Below are 19,938 nucleotides of genomic sequence, written 5' to 3' on the forward strand. Positions count from 1 at the left end.
CTAGATTTTTTATTTTTGTTTTGTAAATCACTCTCAACATGTCCACAAATTGGATGTAAAATTTATCAAATTGCACACACAAGTTATACTTTATTGTGGATTAGGGCCATAATTAAAAAAAAAAAAAAAAAAACGAAAAACAAAGCTCATGAAACTAAAAATACTAATCAGTATTAAATTGACAGAGCTGTAAAATATGGAACTGAATTATGTAAATGTATATTGGCTTTGAATATTTTGTAGCTCCCTGTTAGAGCATTTAGGTGTGATCACTTTCTCTCAATTACGAGTGTATGCTCACCAGTGAGAGAAAAAGCTGACCTCACCATTTCATTTGATGTTTTGTACCTGTACAGGAGGAGCCATATGTCATGCTTAAGAAGTCTGACAAGGCACTTGTTGGAAATGACCGCTTCGAGGGCTTCTGCGTTGACCTGCTGAAGGAACTGGCTGGTATTCTGGGGTTTGCTTATGAGATCCGTTTAGTGCCTGATGGGAAATATGGCTTCCAGGATGACAAGGGCCAGTGGAATGGCATCATAAGAGAACTTATGGAGCATGTAAGTATAAGCTGACTTTCACTCTATCAACGCTACTAACACATTAACCATTTAAAATCTTTAAGAAATGTGGAGCAATACTACACATACTACACAAATCTGAAAATAAACTCCACTGTGTGGTTCTAAGAAATATGAATAATTGTAAAACACAAACGAACAAACAAAAATAAATTATATACCTGGATCTTGTCTAAGACTTGTTAACCCAAGAGAAGCTAAATTAAATAAAGATGTTGAAAATAATTTCATAAATGTAAAACAAAAATGTGTTTTTAGTAGTTTCAGTTACATTACCTATTTTTAGTCACATTCCCATCCATCCTTAATGAGCTTCAAAATCATGAACGAGGCAAGGCAAGAATTGAGAATGAGAAACAAGATCAAAGACCATGAATCAAAATGAGGAACAGGGTACAAATGCTTGGTATGGTGATAACACTCAATACTTCAAAAAGTCATTGTGTTCAAACAGTCTGTTTATATTGTGGTTGTGAGTGCTGTGAATTTGAGCTCAACATCACATTAAAGCACAGAATGTGACTCCTGGTGCTCTGGTTTGTGCTCAGCCTGTTAGCATAGTTAGCCTAGCCTCACATAATACTTCCACTTTAACACTTACTTCCAGAAAACACAGAAAACACAAAAAGCGGCAAAATGTCACTTTCTTCCTTGCCCGCTGCTCAGAGTCACACGCACCGTACATGTGTGGAGCACTGTGTATGCGCACTACAAGTCTCTCGCAGCTTTTTTCTCCGTACTTGGCCAGGGCAGGTTTTTTTGCAAAGCTTAAACAGCGGTGTTCTGATGTTGATCAGACAAAAATAAAGCAAAAAATCTGCCCCACTGCTGAGCTCACATGTCCTTTTTTATTCACAATCTCCTCAGCAGGCACTGAACTCATTTTCACGTGTTCATATGTTCTGATGTCACATAGCTATAACGCAACTGAACCCCACAGATATGCAATTTGTTATTGGCTGTTTGCTTGTCACTCGTAGCACATTCTTTTATGATCAAGGGACGGCTGTCCCATGTCTGTTTACATTTTATCGAGCGTTATACCAAACATTTTTTCTATAGTTACCGATAAAGCTCTAGTTTATATTTTATATTTAATGTTAATGTTATATTTATCATTCCATTTAAACATTAAGTTTAGTTAAAAGTTAAGTTTAGTTCTTGTTAATATTTTTGTTTTAGATGTTAAAATGAGGGGCAGTGGAGGCGGTTAAGGCTCTGGGCTACTGATCGGAAGATCAAGGGTTCAAGCCCCAGCACTGCCAAGCTGCCACTGTTGGGCCCTTGAGCAAGGCCCTTAACCCTCTCTGCTCCAGGGGCACTGTATCATGGCTGACCCTGCGCTCGGACCCCAGCTTCCTGACATGCTGGGTTATGCAAAGAATAGAATTTCACTGTGCTTTAATGTATATGTGATCAATAAAGACTCATTATCATCATCATTAACATGTTATAGATTCAGTTATAGATACGTAAATGAGCTAGAGGCTTGGGGAGTAACGGAATACATGTAACTGCATTACATAATCAGGATACAAAAAAAATGGCAACTGTAATCCATTACAGTTACGTTAAAAAAAACAAAGTAATATAAAAAAGGTACATTTGGTAAAAAATGAGAATGCTATCAGGATGACAATTTTTTCATTTAAAACCAAAAAATTAATCTTTTGACATAACACAATATAGATAGCTACTTGATTATAGCTCTGGTTCTCTCTTGCCAGTCATGGCTCATATGAGTAACCTCCTGGTGCATGTACAATAAATTTTGCACAGAATTAATTCGGTAAAAATTAACAAAAATTCAAAAATTGTTCTCTGAAATGCTTTTGTTAGGGTGACCATATGCCCTTTTTTTTGCGGACATGTCCAGTTTTTCGGACCTTAAAAAAGCGCCCAGCCGGGATTTCTAAATTTGAGAAAATTTCTGGGATTTGGCTTTAGTTTCATTATGATATAAGGATGATATAAGGTAATCATTTTTTTATTTCATATTATCACATTGCGTCTTACTACATGGCCATTTAAATGTGTAAATGATGACAGAAGGTACACTCGTGGCATCTGATATTTTATTTTATTCCATGGACTTTCAAAAGAATGTAGGAAAAAATGTGAAACATGGGCAGAGTGAAACCAATTTTATTTATATATATTTATGTGATGCTAATAGTGTGCTTTTTCAGTGTATTGAAGTCTTCATTCATAGTAACACTGTTTGAATGCAATTAAGACACAAACACACAAACACACACACACACACACACACATAAAGGTGTACTCTTTTTGGAAAACCAGAATATGGCCACCCTAGTTTTTGTGATGTAATGCTACCTGCATCAGGGACAGTGATCTTTTATTTATTTATTTAAATAAAACAAATCCAAATATTGAACATGTTTTATGCTTTAAATAAGCTCTAAATAAAAGTATTTTAGTTCATATTGCTTTGCTCTTGACTTTATTTACACATGTGACCTTGAAGTAATCCAAAAATAATCAGATTACATTACTTTCATTTGGTACTTGGATTACGTTACTGATTAAATTTTTTATGAAGTAATGTGTAACTGTAATGGAATACATTTTAAAAGTAACCCTCCCAACCCTGATGAGCTATTAGTATAGGAATGATAAGACATTAGAAGTAGAGCATTGATAGGTTTATATCATTTATGTTACAGTCAGAACTACTGTACGAAAATAGGACCCATGCGAAAATTAATGCAGGCCTTCTGATTCGAGAATTCAGCCATGCTCTGGTTATAATAAAAATTAACAAATTTTTAACAAATGCATGTCCTACTGTATAGGGAATGCATACACCTTGGTAGTACAGTATATCAGCAAATAATATAGCAGCAAGTGCAGCCTGACCAGGCACTGCTCTATAAGCCAGATGTTCAAGACACTTAAGATTGTCGATGTTAGCCATGACCACACCCTGCCGCCCTTATTTATTTATTTAATTTAATTTGGAGACAGTACTAGGTACAGGTACTACTGTTTTGGCATTTGTGCTCTCGAAGTGGCACCCTTCTCCTCACCTTCCCAGATTTACACAGGAGAGTTATAATAGCTTAAGAGGCATTTACTAGACAAAGTCATAAGGTGGGAGTCAACGGCAGGGTGTTGGAAGGGCTGAGAGAGGTGAGCTACTGCTGCAGCACTTAATCATCCCATGCGCTTTGGCCAGATCCGGTCTGATAACAGTCACCTTGAGGGAACAAAGACATTATTGCTGGTGCAGACAAAGGTAGAGGTGTGTGTGTGTGTGTGTGTGTGTGTCCGTGTCCGTGTCCGTGTCTGTGTCCGTGTCCACTACAGGCCATTATTTAGACTTCAGCATGAATATAAAGGAAGTAAAGTGCCATCTAATCAGAAATTAAGATACAGAATGGGCAGGTGCTGAAGATATTAACATAACCATACCATAAGTTGAGGTCTTGACAACATGCTTATGGTTTTAATGAGATATATTTAGCACTAGAATTAGTTTAAATTTCAAATGCAGCTTAAAACTAGTGACAGCAGTTACTTGTTTATTCATGTGCTTTGTAACATCTGTTTCATAAGAAAAATAAATGTGCTAGATATTTCTTTTGCACCAATTTTCTGAACATATCCATCCATCAGCCATTGCCTAAAATTGTTTCATCTTCATAATTCTAGCCATGCGTTTGGTTCTGGTATTCTTAGTCATTATCAGTAGGCTTGTGAGGTATCGAATGTGCCATGTGTATTTTTATGTGCTCTATTTCATGGCTGAATGCCTTTCTCACAGCTGTCTACATAGATAAGCTGATCAGAATCATTTCCAAACTAAGGAAATTGACCTCAAGTTGCCTCAGGACGTAGATAGACTGTTCTCATGTCAGTTAAATCAAAGTAACACTGAAGGCGAAAGTATGGTGGGCATTATTTTTTGCTGGCTTCACCTGAATGTCGCAGGTAGATTTTGGGCAGTGTTTATGACCAATAATGTTGGAGTAGCTTTTCATAATTTTCATTAGTTGCTTGATTGGTAATGGATTGAGAAGGGCTCTCCATAGAGTTATAAGCATCATTAAACTAACCATCAATAGACCACTTGCTTCTTTGGCCATACAAATGCACATACTTCTCATTTTTGAAGCAGCACTGTGTAGTTTGAGGGTCCTTGGTCATGACACACATGCGAAAGAAGAGGAGCATTATTAATGGGGTCTGTCAGTTATATTCATCAGCTCAATTTATATTCATCAAGTACATTCGAGTGACACTTTTCATTATTTTTTGTTCTGTGCTTACTAAGTGCATGCTATGCTCATTAGTGACTTGCATGCAAGGATGTGTATCTTTAATGAAGACAACAAGAAAACTGTTTAGTCTGTTGTTTCTACTTGATAATAAAGTGGCAGTAAGGCATGGGGCCATGCATTCAAACTGGCATTCTACAAGCTCACATAAATCATAGTTTCATTAGTGAATTACAAAGCACCCTTAGCCCAGCAAATTTATTTAACCATATCACACTCTTATAGGTTCATTAATGTAAGTCAGACCTCTTTTCTCTACTTTATAGGTCACCACATCCTGTCACACAGTGAACCAACTTGAGGGTGACCAAAAATGCCACACACAAAAAGCAAATGCACAGACTATATACCATGTTTTACAGAGGATGTGTCATTTTTCCTAGAAACTCTTTGGCTTCTTTATTTAAGTTTATCCAATATCATGATTATAATAAGATGCAGCAGTCAATACACATGCAGACAACATTAAACTGTGGTAATCCATAATAATAACAACAAAAAAGGCAGACACAATTTGGAAAACTGGAAATATGTAAAAGGAAAATAAGGCTCATGAACACACAGGAAAACTGTATGAGACTTTGCAACAAAAACAGTATAAACAGTAGAGCTGCAACAACTAATCGATAAAATCGATAATAATCCATTATGAAAATCATTATCAACGAATCTCATTATCGATTATTTGGTCTGCACGCGGCATGTTTACTCATTACATTACTTCTGTTCTGAAAACACGCTCCGGAGAGTAAATACTAAAGTTGTGTCCCAAATGAACTACTGTACACTTACACTATGCACTCTACACTACCGTCTAGTGTGTGTATTTTAGAAAGGTAATATCTCAAATATAACACTAGCAGGTTTTTTTTTAATATCCGGAAGTATAAGCCACGATGGCGCATGACGTCATATGCACGCTAGCATTAGCAAACACCCAGAGTCACCGATAATGACTTTCTTCAGTTTACTTTCTGTCAGGGTTACCTTTTATTCCCAACATGACCTCAGTCACCATCAGACGAAGGCGAAATCGTCACGTGACTGAGGAAGAAAGTGTGTACCCGGCAAGTCCTCTAAGGCATGGGTTCATTAACAGAAACCACAAGGCTTCTGTTAAAGTGAGTTATAAAAAGTGAGTTTTTATTATTAATTTAAGACTGTAGTTTAATTGTATATATATATACATACATACACACACACACACACACACACACATATATATATATATATATATATGTATATATTAGTTTATTTTATAGTATTTATGCATTATGTTTATGGATGCACAAAAAGCACCCAGTTAAACTACAGTCCTACATTAATAATATATATATTCTGGTGTGTGTGTGTGTGTGTGTGTGTGTGTGTGTGTGTGTGTATTGGGTTCTTTTCTGTTTTGGACAAACAGTTGTGTAAAGTTTTAGTCTGAACTTTATATTTGTAACACTCAGTTTGTGGATTTTATTTTAAATAAACAAAAAAAAACGTTACGGAAAGCTTGCCACGCCCCCATCCGATTAATCGATCAATTGAAAAAATAATCGGCCAACTAATCAATTATGAAAATAATCGTTAGTTGCAGCCCTAATAAACATACATACTGTGCTAATCAGGGTGCCAAAGGAGAACAGGTAAACACAATGTGAAATAAACCAATGGCAAGGACCAAAGCCAAAACAGAGTTGTTTAAGAATGTCGGACAAAAAAAAAACAGAGCTTAGTGTAGTGTGAAAAGGCTTTTGTACCATGTAGGACAAAGGGCATGGTGTGCAAGGTGCTAAGTAACACACCAGTCCTTGTTAAAGTATGATTTCGTTACAATTAGGGATGTCACGAGAACCGATACTTCGGTACCAAGTCGGTACCAACATTCTCAAAACATGACGGTACTTGTTTTTCTGCAGTACCGTGGGTACTACTGGTAATGAAGGTACCGGGGTTGCAGTTCTTCTGGAACTGATGGGGGCAGCAAATACGCGTAAGTGTTTTAGTCGGTCCACAAGTGGTAAAGAAGAAGAAGAATGCCTACAAGAACACAGGAAAAACTGCAGAAGATGGCGACAAGTTTAGCTCTACCCCGACTCATTGAACGGAAAGGTGGTAAGAGTCAAATATGGAAATACTTCGCATTCGAGGCGAATGACAACAAACATATAATTGATGCTCTGAAGCTGGTGTGCAACCGATGCTATCGTTCATTTCAAACAAAGCGAGGAAACACCTCGAATTTGGCAAAGCAGCTGAAAGACAGGCCCTATATTATGCTTGTTTGAGGCAGCTGGCATTGTGGCCATGAAACCAGCTAACGTTATGCTCCATGTAATGTTTGCGATAACCAGTTATTTGTTAACGTTGCTAATTTTTTAACGCCACAATTTTTCGTATCATGACATCCATAGTTACAATACAGTTGCTATCGGAAGTTTACATACACTCATCGTGCACATAAATGGCATGGCAATATTGGGCTTTCAATAATTTCTTTGAACTTTTCTTTTCCTGGTGCAGAATGATTGTATTAGTCTTGGAAATTAACCTTTGCACTGGCAGGTTACAAACCAGCAGGATTTCTTTGGGCAAGTCTTTAGATAGTGTTTTGATTCCCCTTTTGAATATCATTTAATGAAAAGTCACCTTGTTTAGATATTGTCTGGATTATCCTCTTGAATAATATTCAGTGAAAGTCACTTTATTTAGATTCTTATTTAGACTCACACTGCACTTACTTTCTAGTCAAATTGGTACGTTAAAGACAATGGAGAACTGTATTTCTATGGATTATTAGTGATAATATTGACATTACCCTCCACTGGATGCAAGGATCAGTCTGCAGCAGGTGCAATATAGCTAATAATGTTGTGCTTTCAGTGCAAATTACACTCACTGATGTGATTCTCAGTGGGACACTGTTGGAGGAGATGATGCTGGTTTGACCATACCAGTGTATGTGGTGTCACTAGTGACAACCAAGCAGGCCTGCAGGCTGGTCAGCTGCATAAACAGCAGGTTTGGTTGGATAGCCATGGTAAGCCAAACTAAAGATGGAAATCAGTGTGTACTTTATGTAAATAGTGAATGAGTTCTCACTAGGTTCACCATTTGACTGACATTTTCTCTACTTGTCCTTCCCCCCTTATTTTCTCCCACACTCCTTTCACTCTGTCACTCTTTCCAGATTGTTGGCAGGTATTTAGCTACCATTGTGGTAAAAACAAGTTTTGCTAATCCAGACTACTGCATGCAATGTTATGCTATTTTCTCTGCCAGCCAGCATTCATACTTCAAAAGGACAAAACCAAAACCTAGAGGAACTGGGGAAGTGAAATAACACAATGACAGCAAATACATTCCAGGCTCCACAAGAGGCCATTGCAGTGAATTGAAATGTCAAATAGAGGCAAGATGGAGAAACAGGGGTATTGCAGTACTTCTGTAATGGGAAAAAGTGTCCCCTGTAATGAAAATGGTTCATTTTCAAATGTTTCTAATGCAATATTTTGTACAAGCAAGTCTCGCACTACTTCCTTCATGCTGTAGTAGGAGGAGGTCTGAACTCTTTTGTGATTCCATCATGTTGGGGGAAAGCAAGCAGCCATGCGTGAACCAAGCAGCTGGTTTCATTAACCTCCTGTCCAACCCAGGAGAGAGGGAAGCAGGGCGAGGCGATGTAAATGGTGACCTTCTAAATATGCAGCCAGACACGTGACTCTGAACGGTTCCCTGCGCCTGCAATTTATAGACAGGGCAAGAAAAAGCAATAGTTGGTGTGAGGAAACTAGGCCATTCAAGTCAACAGTTGAATCACCTTGGCAAACCTGATTGTGATAGCCTTTGGGGACAGATTTGCTGATGCTTTGTTGAAGACTGGTGTGGCATACACAGTCTTTTGTTTATTCAACTCAGATATTGCATACATCACTGTTTAATTATGTAGGAAGCACAATAATAATAATGATATCGTTAGGATTTAACCATTTAAAATAATATATTATCCAAACTCTATGGGAAAGCACACATCTACACAACTTCATACAGTGCCCTCCACTAATATTGGCACCCTTGGTAAATATGAGCAAAGAAGGCTATGAAAAAATTGTCTTTGTTGTTTAACCTTTTGATATTTTGTTAAGAAATTCACAAAAAATACTCTCCTCTCATGGATTTCAAACAATTGCAAGCAAAACACGGGTTTATCCAAAAAAAAATATCTTTGTTAAATATAGGTGTGCAACAATTTCTGGCACCCTTTTAGTCAATACTTTGTCTTACCTCCCTTTGCCAAGAAAACAGCTCTGAGTGTTCTCCTATAATGCCTCATGAGGTTGGAGAATACATGGCAAGGGATCTGAGACCATACCTCCATACAGAATCCCAATCCTTCAAATGTCATGGTCCACGCGAGTGGACTCTCCTCTGCAGTCCACCCCAGAGGTTTTCTATGGGCTTCAAGTCAGGGCACTGGGATGGCCATGGCAGGACCTTGATTTTGTGGCCCATTTTAAGCTTTCTGGCAGAGGTGGTCAGGTTTTAATTTATTAGATTTTAATTAAATCTGTTTATATTTGATAGAGTCCATGATTCCATGTATCCTAACAAAATGTCCAGGTCCTCTGGTAGAAAAAGTCCCAGAAGAGCCACCACCATATTTAACAGTGGGCATAAGGTACTTTTCCATATGGCTACCTCTCTGTGTGTGCCAAAGCCACCTCTGGTGTTTATTGCCAAAAAGCTCTATTTTGGTTTCATCTGACCATAGAACCTGATCCCATTTGAAGTTCCAGTAGTGTCTGGCAAACAAGATGCTTGAGTTTGTTTTTTGGATGAGAGTAAAGGCTTTTTTTCTTGAAACCCTTCCAAACAACTTGTGGTGATGTAGGTAGCTTCGGATTGTAGTTTTGGAGACTTTCTGACCCCAAGACGCAATTAACTTCTACAATTCTCCAGCTGTGATCCTTTGAGATTTTTTGGCCACTCGAACCATTCTCTTCACAGTGCGTTGAGACAATATAGCTCAGGGGTTCCCAAACTTTTCCAGGGCAAGGCCCCCCAAATGGCATTAACATTTGACCGAGGCTCCCCTTTTGCAAGATGGCTTTAAAACTCATTACAAATACAGACTTCTGAATATATCCCCCTTTTTTAATTAATAATTACATCTTACATCTTTACATTACATTAGGAATTGATTGTGTGTGTGTGGTTGTCTGAGAGTGAGAATTTATTTTTCACACCAAATTGTTGAGGCCCCCTGGCGGCCCCCACTTTGAAAACCACTGATATAGCTTACCAATTGTTATGAATGACTAAGGGAATTTGGCCTATGTGTTACCTCATATTTATACCTCTGTGGGACAGGAAGTCATGGTTGAACACTTTCTTGTTCCTAGTCACCCAGATGTGCTAAAAATGTAAAAAAAAAAAAAAAAAAAAAAAAAAACAATGGGAATATACTTCAAATGTATTTTCTCATATCAATTCATAGGGGTAGCAATAATTTTTGCACACCTATATTTATCAAAGATATTTGTTTTTAGGTAAACCTGTCTTTTGTTTGCAATTGTTTGATATCCATGAGAGCAGAGTATTTTTGTCATTTTTTTAAAACAAAAGATCAAAAGGTTAAACAATAAAGACAATTTTTTCACAGACGTCTTTGCTCATATTTACCAAGGGTGCCAATATCAGTGGAGGGCACTGTGGGTGACCAAGGTTTAGACACCATTGTTAATGTTTTCATTGTTATGTTTAAACTGGGTTACATAATCATTTATATGAAATGAATAAATTATAGGGGTATTTAAACACGTTTTAAAGGGAAAACAAATGTAATGTTTAACAACCTTTAGTTAACTACAATGTAGTGAATTTTGTACAGAACTTTTTTGTCTTTTCCCCCCTTATGCTTAGAGAGCAGATTTGGCTGTAGCTCCCCTTACCATCACCTTTGTAAGGGAGAAGGTGATTGATTTCTCCAAGCCATTCCTGAACACAGGGATCAGCATCTTGTACCGCCGGCCAAACAGTACCAACACCGGGTTCTTCTCCTTCCTCAAGCCCATGACCCCCGATATCTGGGTCTACATCCTGCTGGCCTACCTGGGCGTTAGCTGTGTTCTGTTTGTCATTGCCAGGTGAGTGAAATCAAAGAGTAATACTTCATTTAGAATTTTTTCTTCATCACTCATAACCATTTTAAATGCCTTGGTGGAAGAGATCTGAATTCATGAGAAGCAACCTAATGTGTTGTGCCATTCTACTGTGCTGAAGTGCTCAGGAAATGGATGTGCCATAACACCCACACACCGGAGTGACCATTGTTGCTGACTCATTGAGCAGTGCTTGAGTTAATTTTGGAGGAAATGAGTACTTGGCTTAACTGCAAGTTTCAAGATGAGGCAGCTGCTCTCATCAGCTCTTTTCTGTCTTCTGATATGTTTCCTTTCAGTACTCTTCTGAAAAGCTGTAAAAATAGTTTTAGCAAGAGTGTGTTTCTTTCAGCCAGTATTACTGCCCTGGACAGTACTGCAGCACTGTAGGTGTGTGTGTGTGTGTGTGTGTATATATATATATATATATATATATATATATATATATATATATATATATATATATATATATATACACAGTGGGGGAAATAAGTATTGGACGCGTCAACATTTTTTTCAGTAAATATATTTCCCATGAGGCTGCTCACATGAAATTTTCACCAGACATCGGTATTCACTCAAGAAATCTGGAAATATAAAGAACTCACAACATTAAAGTCCATAAATAAAGTTATGTGTAATCAAACAGAATGACACAGTAAAAAAGTATTGAGCACGCTAAATGAAATTTATTTAATACTTAGAGGAGAAGCGTTTATTTGTTATGACAGCTTCAAGACACTTCCTGTATGAAGAAACTATTCGGCCGCAGTATTCAGGTGTGATTTTGGCCCGTTCTTCTAAACATATTGTTTATAAATCTTGTTCAATTGGATTCAAGTCAGAGTGATTGACTGGGCCATTTTAACACCTTTATTTTTTTTTCTCTGAAACCAATTGAATTTTTCCTTTGCTGTATGCTTTGGATCGTTGTCCTGCTGGAAGGTCCACCCACGTCTCATCTTCATCAGGTGGATGGCAGCAGATTCTTCTCAAGAATCTCCCGGTAAAGGACTCCATTCATCGTTCCTTCAATTATATGAAGTCTGCCAGTACCATGCAATGAAAAAAAGCCGCACATCATGATGCTTCCACGTTCAAATTTCACTATTGGTACAGTGTTTTTAGGGTGATGTGCAGTGCCATTTCTTCTCCAAACATGGTGTGTAGTATGACAGCCAAAAAGTTCAATTTTACTCTCGTCTGACCAGACTACACTCTCCCAGTATATCATATGCTTATCCAAATGAGTTGTAGTACACTTGAAACAAGCTTCAACATGCCATTTCTTTAGTAATGGAGTCTTGCGGAGTGAGCGTGAGCAGTGGAGTGCATTGCTTATTGTTTTCTCTATGACAGTGGCACCTGCTCCCTCCAAGTGTTTCTGGAGCTCTTTCCGAGTGGTCCTTGGCTCTTGGGCTACACTCCTGACTATTCTTCTGACTCCATGGTCAGAAATCTTGCGAGGAGCTCCTGTGCGTGGCCGGTGGATGATGGAGTGATGGTACTTCCACTTGCGGATAATGGCCCCAATGGTGCTTACTGTAGGATTCAGAAGTTTTGAAGTATGTCTGTATCTGATTCCATCAATATGTTTTGCAACAATAAGGTTGTGAAGGTCTTGGGAGAGGTCTTTGTTTTTACCCATCATGAGATGTTTCATGTGTGACAGCTTGGTAACGAAAAGCTTTTTTTATTGACCATTAATTTACTAACCCAGCTGATATTAAATTGCACAGATAGGATGTATAATTACTTTCTAACTATTTACAGATTTCAGCGGGTACCTTACCTTGCCTTTGAGAACTGCTTTTTCTTAGCGTCTTCAATACTTTTTTCCATTTTATTACACATAAATTTATTTGTGGACTTTAATGTTGTGAATTTATTTAATGCGAATAGCCTCAAATATATTTACTGAAAAAATGTTGACTCTTCCAACATATATATATATATATATATATATATATATATATATATATATATATATAATATATCAGAGAGAGAGAGAGAGAGATAGATAGATAGATAGATAGAAAGATGGACACCGATCAGCCATAACATTAAAACCTCCTGTCTAATATTGTGTAGGTCCTCCTTGTGCCACCAAAACTGACCCATCTGGGGAATTTGGAGGTCAAGTCAACACATTGAACTCTTTGTCATGTTCCGCAAATCATTTTGTGTGGCAGGGCACATGCTGAAAGAGGCCACTGCCATTAGGGTATTCCGTTGCCATGAAGGGGTGTACTTGGTCTGCAACAAGGTTTAGGTAGGTGGTATGTGTGAAATTAACATCCACATGAATGCCAGTTCACAAGGTTTCCCAGCAAAACACTGACCAGAGGATCACACTGCCTCTGCCAGCTTGCCTTCTTTCTAGTGCATCCTGGTGACATTTGTTCCCCAGATAAATGACTCACATGCAACCGATGTAAAAGAAATGTGATTCATCAGACCAGGCCATCTTTTTCCATTGCTCCATGGTCCAGTTTTGATGCTCATGTGCCCATTGTAGACATTTTCGGTGGTGGACAGGGATCAGCATGAGCACTCTGACTGGTCACAGCTAGAAGGCTGTGATGCACTGTGTTTTGACACCTTTCTATCATAGCCAGCATTACCTTTTTCTGCAATTTGTGCTACAGTAGCTCAGCTAGCCTTTGCTCCCCATGCACATCAATGAGCTTTGGGCACCCATGACCCTGTTGCCAGTTCACCGGTTGTCCTTCCTTGGACCACTTCTGGTAGGTACTAACCACTGCATAATGGGAACACCCCACAAGACCTGCCGTTTTGGAGATGCTCTGACCCAGTCATCTAGTCATCACAATTTGGCTCTTGTCAAAGTCGCTCAGATCCTTACACTTGCCCATTTATCCTCCTTCCAATGCATCAACTTCGAGAACTTGCTGCCTAATATATCCTACCCCTTGACAAGTACCACTGTATTGAGATAATCAACATTATTGACTTCACCTCTCAGTGGTTTTAATGTTATGGCTGATGGGTCTGTGTGTGTGTGTGTGTGTGTGTGTGTGTGTGTGTAGTATTTGACCCCATCTTGATTTCTTCTGTTTTTGTGTATATCTCATACTAAATAGTTTTAGATCTTCAAATGAAATACAACATACAGATGTTTCAATTAAAAATGCGCGTCGAAGGAAACGGGATCCTACGATTTCATGCAGTATCACGTGGAATCACGTGTGTGCTGCGGGCATAGGTAATACAGGACCAGTAAGGGGCAGGTCATGTTTCATTTGAATAAACATATAGTAGATACAGTAGTTCTGCCTAGACATATACTGTATACACAGATATTATTTTACCAACCAAACTGTGCTGTTTCTTGTACTGAAGCCCATGATCTGCTTGTGCTTGTTACGCCCTCGCTGGCAGATGGCACTGCGGCGCGGCTGTAGAGCGCACGTGTGCACAAGACTGATCTGTTGCATATGGACACGTGCCTTTGTTTTGGTCTTGGTTCTCCTCCTGTTTAAGCATTGGTTGATGTTCGAGGGTGTGACTTGATTTACCCCAGCTGTCTGTGTTTTAGTTTGATTGTGTTTGTTATTTAAAGCCCTCATGTTATGTTGTACTTCGCGCAGTATTATTTGATCCACTGGATGTAATGGTGAATACGTTACGCATACTAAGCAGTCTTATTTTCGTGTCCAACTCTCGTTCCTTGCCTCAACTTTGGTTCTATGTTTAACCTCGTTAATCTTGTCCAGTATAGACCGCGTTTCCTGTGTTTTGTCTGCTGTGTGAAAATAAAGACGTTGATCTGCACCTGCTTCTGCCTCACCTCCCGTTTCATAACAGTGCTTGGCCCGCGGATCTGTGAACCTCTCTCAGAACCATTTTGCAACAAGTAGCAGAGCACATTAAAGGTTGTCGAGCCTGAAAAAAATATAATGTGTGGTCTGTTAGATTTAAGAAAAAATATTACGTAGGGTTTACATAAAAATATTGCGTTTCTCATCAAAACGTACGATAAACCTAATTTAAACAAGTTTCTAGTTACAGGAGTGAGCGTGGTCGAGTCCCGTACTATAGATAACTGTATTAATGTATGGGGGGTAGGTTTATTTGGGTAGCATGCAGGTTTAGTAAGCCAGCAGCCAGGGTTCAAGTCCCAGCTCAGTTTAAAGTTTTTTAAAATGAGCAGGTTTTTTTTTTCACTGTAGAAAGTTCCTCAAGGTAACGTTGAAAGTATTCCATCTTCTCCTTTATAGCCAATGGAACTTTTGTTCTTTTCTTAGATTAAAAGTGATTTAAGAATTGGTTTAAAGTGAACACAGAAGTCCACACACTGAAAAAAAGCTCATTGAATTTACTTAATTCGTACCTCAGTTCCACATCATTGAATTGAGTTATATTGTACTGTACTGTGTGAATCGATCAAAATTAAATCAAATATTCAAAGATTTTATGTATTAATTTAAATATGTGGCAACATTTATCAAATGTGTTGTAACAGAAACAGCATATTCACAAGGTGATTTACACATTCTGACTATCACAGGTACTCAGAGATGGGTAGTAACACGCTACATTTACTTTGTTACATTTACTTCAGTAACTTTAAAAAAAAAAATTGATAACTGGCCATACTTATACTCTTATTCAAGTTCATTTTTAATCACAGAAATGTACTTTTACCTCTCTACATTCGGTGCCATTCCTCCGTTACTGTTAATTATTAATGTCTGTAGTTTTAATAATTCTTTTGAATGACATATAATGAGGTCACGAGCCTCGCGATACGCTGCAGTGGTCTGACACAACAACCGCTCAAGTTTTTAGCGTCCTGGAGAGGAGGACTAAGTGAGCATGTCAGGACACACACACACACACACACACACACACACACATAGAGAGTTCTCCATGTAGTCTAAAATTCATTATTTTCCCTTGATTTGTAATTAGTAACTTGAGTAATCTTCTCATATTATACTTTATTACTCTTACTCAAGTAATTATTAATATTATTACTTTTACTTTCCACCACATATTTATCCCGACTGAACAGTTGTTCTACCAGGGTTCAGCTCTACCTGACCAGCCAACCTACATGTTGGAGGTGTGACCCTAGGCCCACATAAACCCAAAGTGTGGAGGCCATTCCACTGAACTATCCAAAATATTTTTCAAGTGAAACTGCACGAAAAGTTTACAAAACAAGAGACTGACAGAAGGTCCAGAGACTCTATCTGTAGACCTCCATAAGGATGGCAGCACCAGCAACCTGATTTTTTACATGACTAAACCCCATGCATGGCTTAGGGCCAGCCATAATTTCAAACTTTCCCTCTGCTGAAAGCAAAGGCATCTGTGGGTGTTTCCAGCTAAAAATAAAAAATGAGAAAGACACAACAACCATCAGCATCACCATATAAAAGATGTGTAAAATGTAAATATAAATAGAATGCAATGATTTGCAAATCTCATAAACCCACATTTTATTCACAATAAAATGTAGATAACATATCAAATGTTTAAATTGAGGAAATGTACAATTTTAAGTGAAAAATAAGGTAATTTTGAATTTGATGGCTGTAATACGTCTCAAAAAAGTTTGGTGAACCTCTGCCCATCTTTACTTCTGAGAGACTCTGCTTCTCTAATATACTAATTTTATACCCAAAAATTATACCATGTGTACAAGTTGCAGGACACTCGCTGCAGGAAGGATAAAGGCAAAGAGAAAATAATAATGCATGGCCGCTTAGGGCTTCTGTAAGATTGGATTCAGCAACAAAGAAATTCTTTGTGTTTTTGAAGAGGATGAATCCCCCCTTTCCCCCAACTATTATCACCTCTCAGCAGTGCTTCTCTTTGAGTAAAATGCTTTTGCCTCCACTTCGATATCATAGACTGCAAATACGTACAAATAACTTGACCTGGATAGAATTTATATGACTCCAAGTTTTATGTTTCTGCTCCTGAGATAAGATTACTTAAATGTGATAATTGGTTATTAATCACCCAGTACATTTGCATGTGAATCCAAAGTTACTGAAACTACAGTAAGTGAGTATATGCATTTTACTCCCTGTATTGCCCAATTAAACAAACTTTTCTAATAAAAGTTTTTAAAATTTGGTGGTATTTTCACTAACTTAAAAAAAAAATTCTTAGTCACGATTGTAACTGGTGGGACAGTGAAATATGTCAGTAAGAAATTATCAGTTGCTCAATAAGACCTATTATAAAATTGCAAACAATATAGTAACATATTTTTTCCCTAGCATGAACAATATTTGTTCAGTGTTCTGGAGATGGAAAATGTCAAACTGCATTTGGAATAGGCAGTGACTTGTGTCATTGTAAAATAATGTTATAAAGCATTCCTTTATTTTTTGATCTACAGTTAAACAAAAGTTAAACTGGAAAATTAAATGATAGGCTATAAAAATGCACCTATTTCTTTACATTGTTTGATCTAAATATTTTCCATAACGAATAAAAGTCACAAACATGACACCTGTGAATGAAACAGTTTTATATATTAAATTAAAAAATATATAATATAGTTGTCTTGAATATCTTTGCAGCTAATCAAAAATATAAATGGGGTGTCCATCAACTGAAAGCACTATGTCATAGTTAAAATTAAAAGTAGCATTTTTATATTTAGTTACTTCTGTTTCTGAATAAATAAGCATTATGTCATCAAATCACAAGTCTGTTTTGATTTGATGGTTAGAAGCTGTACAAAATGACGAATAACCTAAAAATCACAAACAAGACACTTGTAAATAATTTTATATGTGCAATTTATTAGATCCTTAAAATAAAAGGACAGATAATAGTGAAGAAGAAAAAAACAATAATTGTTGGAATTATAAGAATGAATGAAATAACTTGCTAATAGTCCATCACCTGAATCACCTGGGCCAACAGTCACTTTTTTCACGTGGAATTCATTCAATGTTACATCAATGAAATTTCTACAGTGAAAAAAAACCCCACTCATTTAAAAAAATAGTTTGTTGAGCTGAGGCTCGAATTCTGGTCGCTGGCATAGTAAGTGCGAACTAAAGAATATAGCTGTGATGTGCGGCGAAAGGTTGTTTAACTTCCCAAAATGGGAAGCAGCTATAAAAAAAAAAAACTATTGGAACTTGGGATCAGGTTCTATGGTCAGATGAAACCAAAATAGAGCTTTTTGCCAATAAACACCAGAGTTGGTTTTGGCACACACAGAGAGGTAGCCATATGGAAAAGTACCTCATGCCCATGGTTAAATATGGTGTTGGCTCTTTAATGTTTTTCTGCCAGAGGACCTGGATATTTTCTTAGGATACATGGCATCATGGACTCTATCAAATATCAACGGATATTAAATGAAAACCTGACTGCCTCTGCCAGAAAGCTTAAAATGGGCCATGGTTGGATCTTCCAGCAGGACAATGATCCAAAATTTACATCAAAATCAACACAAAAATGGTTTACTGACCACAAAGTCAAGGTCCTGCCATGGCCATCCCAGTCCCCTGACTTGAAACCCATAGAAAATCTGTGGGGTGAACTGAAGAGCAGAGTTCACCAGCGTGGACCTCGAACTTTGAATGATCTGGAGAGATTCGGTAAGAATGGTCTCCAATCCCTTGACATGTATTCTCCAACCTCATCAGGCATTATAGGAGAAGACTCTAGCTGTTATCTTGGCAAAGGGAGGTAGCACAAAGTATTGCCTAAAAGGGTGACAATAATTGTTTGTTGCACAACTATATTTAACAAAGATTTTTTTTTGATAAACCTGTGTTTTGTTTGCAATTGTTTGATATCCGTGAGAGCGGAGTATTTTTGTGAATTTCTTAAACAAGATCAAAGGGTTAAACAATAAAGGCAAAATTTTCACGGTCTTCTTTGCTCCTATTTACCAAGGGTGCCAATATTAGTGGAGGGCACTGTATATATACACAGACACACACACACACACACAGACAACAAATCCTTAGATTTGTATCTTAGAGAACCTCAAAGTTTTTGTCTGCATTTTACAGACCTTGTAAGGAGCTCTGCTGGCACAGTGACTTACTGTCTTTGAGGCAGTTAAAATTACTCCATTATAATGCATTTAGTAATGCTTACATACTGAGCTCATTTGTATTTAGTTGTAGTGAATCCAGAGCTTATCCCAGCAAACACTTGGTGCAAGGTGGGTGAACTCATCCGAGATGGGATGCCAATTCATAACAGGGTACCAGGCACACACACATTCACACAGACTCATGGGTAGCAGGCATGCACACTTCACACATTCACTCATACACAATCAGGGACAGTTAAGCATAGCCAGTGCCCCTACTGTTTTAGGGGTTGGAGGAAACTGGAGAACTCTGAGGAAACGCAGACATGGGTATGACATAAAAAAAGTATAAACTAATTGCAACAAACTGAGCATTGAAATTCATTATAAGAATGCAGCTTAGGAGTGGTGGAATCCATCACTGCAATGCTCCAGTAAATAAATATACATTTGAAATTTGAAAAGAAAAAAAAAAGATTAAAAATGGCCATGGAATACAGATTATAATTTAAGACTTCAATATCTCACTAGTGTGGATAAGCGCCGGCAATAGTGGAATAATGGACATGTCCTCTCTCTGCCTTTTCCTGCCCTTATCTGCTCAAATACCTGCACATTGCCCCAAGTTTCAATTTTCTGAGATCTACTGCTTCAGGTGCCTCTATACAGTCTGTGCATATAGACTGAGGAGGAGGAGGAGGACAAATGACAATTCCTTTTTTTAATCAAAAATAGGCTATTATATACATAGCCCCGGAGAGACCATGAAATATAAAAAAAAACAAACAAACAAAAAAAAAAACAACCATATCTATCTATCTATCTATCGATATATATATATATATATATATATATATATATAT

At 37.6% G+C, this 19,938-nt stretch overlaps 1 protein-coding gene across 1 annotated transcript in view; it reads left to right on the forward strand.

Moving 5' to 3' along the window:
• The window catches only part of grik3 (glutamate ionotropic receptor kainate type subunit 3), a 132,634-nt gene that overhangs the window by 89,125 nt on the left and 23,571 nt on the right, over positions 1 to 19,938 (forward strand). The window contains exons 10-11 of the mRNA XM_053632065.1: positions 357 to 560; positions 10,793 to 11,016. Coding sequence (XP_053488040.1) covers positions 357 to 560; positions 10,793 to 11,016 — 428 coding nt within the window. The remainder of the gene's footprint in view (positions 1 to 356; positions 561 to 10,792; positions 11,017 to 19,938) is intronic.

Source organism: Ictalurus furcatus, chromosome 1 (assembly GCF_023375685.1).
Source record: "Ictalurus furcatus strain D&B chromosome 1, Billie_1.0, whole genome shotgun sequence".
Classification (NCBI taxonomy): domain Eukaryota; kingdom Metazoa; phylum Chordata; class Actinopteri; order Siluriformes; family Ictaluridae; genus Ictalurus; species Ictalurus furcatus.